This window comes from Alosa sapidissima, chromosome 1 (genome assembly GCF_018492685.1).
Source record: "Alosa sapidissima isolate fAloSap1 chromosome 1, fAloSap1.pri, whole genome shotgun sequence".
Taxonomy (NCBI): domain Eukaryota; kingdom Metazoa; phylum Chordata; class Actinopteri; order Clupeiformes; family Clupeidae; genus Alosa; species Alosa sapidissima.
The window spans coordinates 7192215-7202214 of NC_055957.1; the positions used below are offsets into that span (position 1 = coordinate 7192215).

Sequence of the window (10000 nt, forward strand, 5' to 3'; positions counted from 1 at the left end):
GAAGCTAATGGACGAGCACTTCCTGTCTGCCAGCCTGCCACTCAGCAGGAGGCACAGAGGTGGTCCTGTGTGTGTGTGTGTGTGTGTGTGTGTGTGGCAATGATTAATCTCTGGCCTAACTCTTGCAGAGACACACTGCTGGCACAAAGCACACACACAGTCACATCCTCTCTCTGTCTCTGTCCTTCTCTCGCTCTCTCGAACACACACACACACACACACACACACACACACACACACACACAGATATGATGATTGCACTGGTGCACACACACACACACAGATATGATGATTGCATTGGGGTGCACATTTGTATGCATACATGTGCATTGGATATTCAGGTATGCATAACAATAATTTCAATATGAATGAGTGATGGTATAGGCGTTTGTTAGTATGTATGTGTGTGTGTGTGTGTGTGTGTGTGTGTGTGTGTGTGTGTGCGCACGCGCCTGTGTTTAGCTTTGCCTGTGTCAACAGAAAATACCTTGCAGTGTGTGTTTTGTGAGGCTGCATTTTTGTTCACACATCATTGGCCATGAATGCCACACACACACACACACACACACACACACACACACACACACACACACCTGCCACAGGGTGGATATTGTGATGAAGATGCTCCAACCAAAGAGTAGCCTCCAAGATGTATGTGTGTGTCATGTGCAGCAGCACAAGTATGTGTGTGTGTGTATGTGCATGCACGTGTATGTTGCTGCACAGTAGGTTTGTGTGTGTGTGTGTGTGTGTGTGTGTGTGTGTGTGTGTGTGTGTGTGTGTGTGTGTGTGTGTGGACATGTATGTTAGGTTTGTGTGTGTGTGTGTGTGTGCGTGTGTGTGTGTGTCATTAAAAAGTTTGCGCAGCACACAGCAGCATGGCTTCCAGCAGCATGGGCCTCTGTGTCCTCTGATCCAAACTCCCTCTAGTCTCTTTAAAGCAGCCGCAGCTCCACAAAGGCCCACAGGCCTGTTAAACACACACTTTGTGTTTGTGGAGGAGAACACAGCCCTACAGGGGAGACCCATCACCTCACCAGCTTCAAAACAAATACGCACACACATACACACACACACACAGAAATACGCATCTGTGTGACACAAATACACAAACAATACAGAGGCATCAAACCAGCCAAGCTCAGCAGGGTGAGGTGCTGCATGTCAGTGTGTCGCCGTGGCAATAAGGTCAGCCTGTGGTCAAGGGAGACTTTCAAAGACACAAAGGCGTCTTCATTAGTGCCAGTCAGAAAAAAGAGAAGCCTCAATGCGAGCTATCACATCTACAGCAATACCCACTAACACCTATACACAGACACACACACACACACACACACACACACACACAAATACTAAGTGGAATAAAACACAAGGACATGTGTGAACATACACACACGGACGCACGCATACACACACACACACACACACACACGCACACACGCACACACACATGCACGCACACACACACGCACGCACACACACATCACATTGCTGATGCCCAGCAGAGAACTGGCAAACACACACCACCCATTAGAGCAAATGTGAGAATACGTTGTAAAGAGGTGGAACATGAGAATGGTATAGAGGTGGAACATGAGAATGATATAAAGAGGTGGAACATGAGAGGTGGAACATGAGAATGGTATAAAGAGGTGGAACATGAGAATGGTATAAAGAGGTGGAACATGAGAATTATATAAAGGGGTGGAACATGAGAATGGTATAAAGGGGTGGAACATGAGAATGGTATAAAGAGGTGGAACATGAGAATTATATAAAGAGGTGGAACATGAGAGGTGGAACATGAGAATGGTATAAAGAGGTGGAACATGAGAATTATATAAAGAGGTGGAACATGAGAATTATATAAAGAGGTGGAACATGAGAGGTGGAACATGAGAATGGTATAAAGGGGTGGAACATGAGAATGATATAAAGAGGTGGAACATGAGAATTATATAAAGAGGTGGAACATGAGAGGTGGAACATGAGAATGGTATAAAGGGGTGGAACATGAGAATGTTATAAAGAGGTGGAACATGAGAATTATATAAAGGGGTGGAACATGAGAATTATATAAAGAGGTGGAACATGAGAGGTGGAACATGAGAATGGTATAAAGAGGTGGAACATGAGAATGGTATAAAGAGGTGGAACATGAGAATGATATAAAGAGGTGGAACATGATGAGGAGAAACGGAGAGAGAGTGCATGCAATATGGCACTAGTTCCAGGGCTTGTGCTATTCTCAGCTCAATCACACAGCAGTCGCTCAGCTGATCCCTCTGCACAACACACCTAATGGGAAGAGACTGAGACCCCTGACTGCTTCCACCTCCTACAGATTTCCAGTCAAAACCACATCACCTCCCCTCGCCAGAAATCGGCTGGATTAAGTGGAACAGTGAACATCCTGGACCTCTAAATGCAAAGCACACGTGTCTGCACAATGTATCATCCCCACACTAAGTGAACTGAGACACTTCAAAAGGCTCTGCTGGCTGCAGCCAGTTCACTATGGGCTGCTACTGCTGTGGCCACCGCATCTGTGTAACGGAGGCGAACTGAGCTAGCATGCTAGTTGCCCATGTAAATCCTCACACCCCTAACCTTAAGAACGCTTCTAACCGCTGGAAGTTGGAAGCCTGGGCTTTTAGCTCAGTGGTTAGGGTGTTCGACTCCCATGCCGGTGTGTGTTGAGGTGGCGGGTTCGAGGGCCGTGAGCGGTGGACCAATTACGACCTCTGTTACATCTGCTCCCTACCTGGGAACATACTGGGGTCTTCTAGTGAGTGAGCCAGTGAGTGCCTTCAGCTCTGCACTGGTGTCCAAGAAACTCTAAACAGCACATTAAAAGATCAAGACACCACTAGGCATCTTCAGGAGGAGGGAAGGGGAGAGGACAGGAGGGAGGGATCAGGGATGGAGAGGAAAGGAGGGAGGGAGGGATGGAGAGAGAAGAGAAGAGGAAAGGAGGGAGGGAGGAAAGGAGGGAGGGAGGGAAAGGGGCCTGGAGAGGAGTGCAGTAGAGATGTGAGAGATTAGAGGGGACTGAATAACATAATGAAACGGTGACAGTAGAGAGGAGAGGGAGGATAGTTAGTAGAGGAAGAGAAGAGAAGAGGAGAGGAGAGGAGAGGAGAGAAGAGGAGAGGAGAGAAGAGGAGAGGAGAGGAGAGAAGAGAAGAGGAGAGAGAAGAAAATAAGGGAAAAGAGAAAAAGAGAAGAGAAGAGGAGAGAAGAGGAGAAGAGGAGAAGAGGAGAGGAAAGGAGGGAGGGAGGAAAGGAGGGAGGGAGGGAAAGGGGCCTGGAGAGGAGTGCAGTAGAGATGTGAGAGATTAGAGGGGACTGAATAACATAATGAAACGGTGACAGTAGAGAGGAGAGGGAGGATAGTTAGTAGAGGAAGAGAAGAGGAGAGGAGAGAGAAGAGGAGAGGAGAGAGAAGAGAGGAGAGAGAAGAAAATAAGAGAAAAAGAGAAGAGAAGAGGAGAGGAGAGGAGAGAAGAGGAGAAGAGAGGAGAGGAGAGGAGAGGAGAGAATAGAAGAGAGGAGAGGAGAAGAGAAGAGAATAGAAGAGAATAGAATAGAAGAGGAGAAGAGAGGAGAGGAGAGGAGAGAATAGGAGAGGAGAGGAGAGGAGAGGAGAGGAGAGGAGAGGAGAGGAGAGGAGAGGAGAGGAGAGGAGAGGAGAGAATAGAAGAGAGGAGAGGAGAGAAGAGAATAGAATAGAAGAGAAGAGGAGAGAAGAGAAAAGAGGAGAGGAGAGGAGAGAATAGAATAGAATAGAAGAGGAGAGGAGAGAATAGAAGAGAAGAGAAGAGAATAGAAAAGAAGAGAAGAGGAGCGACGAAAAGAACAGGAGAAGAGAAGAGAAGAGGAGAGAAGAGAAGAGGAGTGACCAGAAGAGAAGAGAAGATAAATGGAGAGGGGGAGTGACATAGCTGAGATCACCACTAAAAAGACAATGAAGCACTAGAGTGACATAACAGGCCAACATAGACAAGAGCTGATGAGATTAGGAATGAGTACTTGTGCGTCTCTCTCTCTCTGTGTGTGTGTGTGTGTGTGCTAGTGATTTTAGTAAGGTGGTGACAGCTCGGTGACAGACGATCGTGTTAGCAGCTGCAGAGCCAGAGACATCTGCAGGTCCCTGTTTACTCACTTTCTGGCACTCACCTCCTCATCCTCCTCCCTACCTCTCTCTCTCTCTCTCTCTCTCTCTCTCCCTCCCCCTCCTTCCTCTATCTGTTCTGTTCTTCATCAGAATGCTGCCCCCGTTACTGAAACAAATGTGCTCGACTTGTTCCAATTAGTGAGATTCCAGCACGCTGCTCCACTCTAGGCATGTAGCCTTTAATGAAGGAAGGTGTTTGAGCTGTGGGCAGACACATACTGCACCCCCCCCCCCCCTCTCTTCCTCTCTCCCCCTTCCTCCTCCTCCCTCTCTCTCCCTCTCCCCCCCTATTCTCTCTCTCTTCCTATCTCCCCCTCAGTCTCTCGCTCCTGTTCACCAGCCAAAAGCTAAAGAGCAACGCTGCTGTCTGCTCATTTATCATCCTGCAAAGGACAATGGCAGGACATGGGGAAGAGGTGGCGAGGAGGAGGGGAGAAGGTGGGGAGGTGATGAGGAGGTAGTGAGGTGGAGGTGGTGAGGAGGTGATGAGGAGGAGGTGGGGAGGAGGTGAAAGGAGATGGGAGGAGATGGGAAGGAGAGGGGAGGTGATGAGGAGGAGATGGGGAGGAGGTGAGGTGGAGGTGGTGAGGAGGTGAAAGGAGATGGGAGGAGATGGGAGATTAGAAGGAGGTGGGAAGGAGGTGGAGAGGAGATGAGGAGGAGATGAGGAAGAGAAGAGGAGGAGATGGGAGGAGATGAGGAGGAGGTGATGAGGAGGTGGTGAGGAGATGAGGAGGAGGTGGGAGGAGATGGTGAGGAGGTGATGAAGATATGGGGAGGAGGTGATGAAGATATGGGGAGGAGGTGGGAAGGAGGTGGAGAGGAGATGAGGAGGAGATGAGGAGGAGATGAGGAGGAGGTGGGGAGGAGATGGTGAGGAGATGGTGAGGAGGTAATGAGGAGGTGGTGAGGAGATGAGGAGGGGATGGTGAGGAGGTGATGAGGAGGTGGTGAGGAGATGAGGAGGAGGTGGGAGAAGATGGTGAGGAGATGGTGAGGGGATGGTGAGGAGGTGAGGAGGAGGTGGTGAGGAGATGAGGAGGAGGTGGGAGGAGATGGTGAGGAGGTGATGAGGGGATGCTGAGGAGGTGATGAGGAGGTGGTGAGGAGATGAGGAGGATGTGGGAGAAGATGGTGAGGAGGTGATGAGGGGATGGTGAGGAGGTGGGGAGGAGGTGGGGAGGATATGAGGAGGAGGTGATGAGGGGATAAGGAGGAGGCTGGTGGAGAGATGCATTCTCCTTTATTCTGCTTTACTGAGCCAGTCAGTGTGTGTCGTAGTGTCTTGCAGATGGAAGAAATGTAAGCAGTGGCACTGACTGAAACAACGGGGAAGCTTGAGAGCTTCAAGCACACACCCACTCTATCTCTCTGCAATTCTTACACTCATCTCTCTCTCTCTCTCTCTCTCTCTCTGTCTTTTTTTTTCTGTCAGGGTTTAAGCATCTTGATGGCCTCCATAGACAGCAGCTCCTTTTTCTGCTTCCTTATTGGCAAACACTGACAGAGCTGGCGATTGGAGTTTACTGGCTGTCCTTGTTATTGATGACATGACAAAAAAACTGCAACTCCCAGCAGCCCATCTTCTAGAACACTTTTTGTTATTCTCACTTCCTCTCCTTCTTGACATGTTGTCTAGGTAGAGCTGTTGGAGGTTAGGGACCGATCTCTAGTGCATCTGCCAATCATTCTGTACATATTGTGCAACTAGGGAGACAGCCTGTGCCTCTGTCTTGTCTTAGGTTCCTGGGCTCAAGAGCCAGATATGATTGGTTGACTGACAGCAGGAGGACTCAGATGACCTCATGTAACATGGTCCTGTGTGTTTCCCCTCGTGTCAAATAAGAGTCTAGCTGCTCCCACTGTATTAGATAGCCCTCAAATGTAGCCATGGCCTCCTAGCTGCTCCCACTGTATTAGATAGCCCTCAAATGTAGCCATGGCCTCCTAGCTGCTCCCACTGTATTAGATAGCCCTCAAATGTAGCCATGGCCTCCTAGCTGCTGTGCCGTGTAGTGTTATATACCCTCCATGTTAGTGCTATATATCACTATGTATGACAACTTGTAATGACAATTAAAAATGTATGACAACTGGAAATCTTTCAGGCGGGAATTCACCCAAGACGACATATACAATACAAGGCCTTCAAGCTGTGATTTAGATATATTGTATATACCCTCCAGGTGCTTACAGTTGGGAATGTCAAAAAGGTTTTATCTGTGTCATCATTTCAAAAACAAAACACAATGGCCTGATAGAAACGGACTCACTGATCCAAACTCAGAACGCAGGGACCCTGCAGTTAGTGACAGTGACTTATGTGCTTGTTAAAAGACCCTGTGGGATTCATGGCAAAAGTCAAACAATGCATGAAGATCAAACTAATGACAGAAGTCATGGATGAAAGAGCCCATTTCAACAACAACAACAATTGCTTTTTTTTTTTTTTTTTTTGAAAACACTTCTCACACATTGCCTCTGAAATCTGTCCAAAGGCAACACTTCTCACATGTTACATGGGCTCTAACACAATTCGGTTTCAAGGCCCTTGATCTAAAAGAAGAGAAAGAAAAATACAACACTTTTGCACCCACTTCAGGCGTTTCGCCTAAATATCTAGATAGATAGATAGATAGATAGATAGATAGATAGATAGATTGATACTTTATTGATCCCAAAGGGGAAATTAAAGATTTCACCTCCGCCTTGTAAAAGCAGGTGTTAATCCAAATTGTGGTTAAATGCGTCACTAAGAGAACCTTTCAAAGACAACAGAATCGCCAGTTTTGCGTCTTTGTACTATGTCAAAAGCAACCTTAACTTTCGTTGGCCTTTCAAATGTCTTACTTTCACATAATCCGCTTAAACTTTCCTACTTGCTAGATTTGACCAATCTTCCATAGCCTACGCGCACAAGTAGTTTGAGTAGAATTATATAGAACGTATCTTCATTATCTCCCTGTTTGTTGACATCTTATCATGTATTGTATTATTTTATGATCGCTAAACGTTTGATTCTTTTTAATGTTGTCATCAGTTCACTTCATTCAACTGCGCTTGTATGTACAGTATATGGCGTTCAGTTGTGGACGTTCATACATTGCGGTAGGGGGCGGAGAAAGGTGGAGAAAGGCGCAGATTACCCGATGAAGGGAAAGTTTGATAAATACCGCGTATTACAGCATTCGCTATCTGCGCTTTGTCCATGGCACTGATAACGCTACGTTCGCAAATGTACATACATCTGGCCCTCAGAATCTATTCCCAACTGAACAGTTTGTTTTTCTCTGATATTTCCTGGACTCTTAACTCCACATACTCCTCCAAGCTACTGTTGCGTACATGTATTTTATCTAGATGCTGCAGCCTTTGCGACCTTCACCACCAAAACAGGTTGCCATAGCGTGCTCTCATGCAAACAACAGAGATATAGCATGCGGGGGGAGACGGGTGAGATGATTTGAGATGACAATGGAAGCAGAGTGCTGTGTTTATGCTTGGAGGGTGAGACCCAGGGAACACCAGGAGCTGGGCACCAGGCTAGGAGAGGAGAGGGGGTGAGGGACCGCATGCTTAACCAGGCCTGCTCTGGCCTGCTGGGGTGAGGGACCGCATGCTTAACCTAGGCCTGCTCTTGGGGCCTGACTGTTTATACTGTGTGCTGCTGTATCTGATGAAGGCCTAATAAATAATGCTCCATGACTGCCTGCCTCTCAAGGTCTGCTTTCAAAAAGGCCAATTGACTGTAAGTAGGCAGGCCTTTCAGAATCTTTGACAAACGGACTGATATAAAATCATTGGATCATATTCACATCCAGTTAAAAGTGCATTAAGCCCCATTGATTTTTTATCTCTCTCTCTCTTCACTCTTTTCAGAATAGCTCGCCCTTGATCAGTGTCCATGACACATTTCAATAATAAATAGAATATTTGATTAGAATGATGAATGTTGAATTGAATAGCGACGTCTCCTTTTCTCTTTGGCAGGGAGCAGCCTGCCTGCTGCTGTGTGCCCAAGGGCAAACGCCATTGCTATCCGTCGTGCTAACACTAGCGCTAATGCTAAAGCAGCAGCCGCAGCAGCTCAGCTCTGAAGGCCAGCAGCCAAGAGAACAGCTGACCCTGGGACAGATCGAGCCTGGATCAGATCCGGCGGAGACCTGGGCCACAACTGGGCCACAACTGTCCCTGGATCAGCAGATACGGCACAGAATGGAGAGTGAGATTGGACAAAGTGTTCTACTTACAGGTAGTAAGTGTAGGACTGATAGTGTCTTCTGCCGGGGGGGTGGTGACGAGAACAAGCAGTGAGGGGGGGGCGGGGGATGGGATGACAAGGGGAGGAGGGAAAAAGGAAAAAAAAAGGAAAAAATATTAATGTTCTGAGTAAAAAAGATTGAAAAAGATGAACAAAAGCAGATATGATGGCTAAGAACAGGAGCGATCGAGGTAACTACTGCTCTTCTGATGATGGGGTCTATGTGTGCACACCCATGTGTGTGTTCTCATGTTTATGTAAGGCACAGTTCAAATCTGCCCACTCTCACACACACCCCCACACACACTCGCGCACACTCACTCGCGCACACACGCACACACACACACACACACACACACACACACACACACACACACACACACACACACACACCGCAGCTTTATTCTTGTATTTACTTAAGGAGAATATGACTAAAGCCTGGTTTGAATGGCCCAGCACATCACTCCCTGGGTCCTGATATTTGTTCATAACCCTACAAACAGACAGGCTATCAGAGTTACATTTGACATAAACAAGACATGAAATGCTGTCCAAAATCCCCTGGAGATCATACATCAACTGTGTGTCTGTTACATTAACCTACTGAATTTTACAGTTTAGTTATACCCCCCCCCCCCCCCCCCCCCCCCCCCACACACACACACACACACACAGCAGATATCTTTCATTTCATTGTGTTATCTCTCCATCTATGAGCTCAGACAGAGGAGTAATGTAATCTAGGCAGCCAGGTCGCTCTGCTGTAACACAGGCATTAGTATGTCCTACCATGGAGCTCCATCCGGATTTAATGCCACAAATTAAACCAAATAGATGCCACGGATTCAATCACACCTTTTCATTTGATTAAGGCGTATTGAACGAGAATTCAATTAAAAGGGACGGGTGCATGGTGGTAATTACATATACCTGTCAATCAGACTTTGGGAATTATGAGTCCCCACGCACCGAATTAAAGACGCCGCAAAGAGACAGCCTGAGACAGTCTGAGACGGCAAGAAGAAAAGGGAAGAAGTGCTTTCATCTCCACTCTCCACATGCCTGCCCAAGTTCACGTGTGTGTGTGAGTGTGTTTGCTCATCCTAATTCCTCTCCAGCTGTGCAGTGTGTCGCGCTTCGTTACTTATGTCTGCAAACGCAGTCCCCTCTGGCTGAGAGGAAGAGCAGGAGAGGAAGGGCGCGGTGAGGAAGAGCAGGAGAGGAAGAGCGATGTGAGGAAGAGCAGGTGAGGAAGAGCAGGAGAGGAAGAGCAGGAGAGGAAGAGCAGGTGAGGAAGAGCAGGAGAGGAAGAGCAGGTGAGGAAGAGCAGGAGAGGAAGAGCAGGAGAGGAAGAGCAGGAGAGGAGCAGAGTGCCTGCAGCTACAACTGTCCTGACTAGAATCACTCATTTTCTACCTGACTCTTATCTGCATTTCTTTTCCAAAGAGGTGACAAGACTGAGTGGGGCAGTTGGATGAATGTTTAATGGCAGTCCACTCCTCTCGGCTGTAAACTGTGTTTTAATAATGGAGCTTATCAGCATAATTACATTCATAATTCAG

The 10000-nt window shown here is 47.4% G+C and overlaps 1 protein-coding gene and 1 long non-coding RNA gene across 2 annotated transcripts in view; one reads left to right on the top strand and one right to left on the bottom strand.

The window, feature by feature from the left end:
- The window catches only part of LOC121709540 (receptor-type tyrosine-protein phosphatase mu-like), a 173209-nt gene that overhangs the window by 48676 nt on the left and 114533 nt on the right, over positions 1-10000 (bottom strand). Inside the window, exon 16 of the mRNA XM_042093002.1 lies at positions 8428-8457. Within this exon, the coding sequence (XP_041948936.1) occupies positions 8428-8457 (30 nt within the window). The remainder of the gene's footprint in view (positions 1-8427; positions 8458-10000) is intronic.
- LOC121709558 overlaps positions 1-10000 on the top strand; it is a 26813-nt gene that overhangs the window by 8141 nt on the left and 8672 nt on the right. Inside the window, exon 2 of the long non-coding RNA XR_006031983.1 lies at positions 7574-7584. This is a non-coding gene — a long non-coding RNA (uncharacterized LOC121709558). The remainder of the gene's footprint in view (positions 1-7573; positions 7585-10000) is intronic.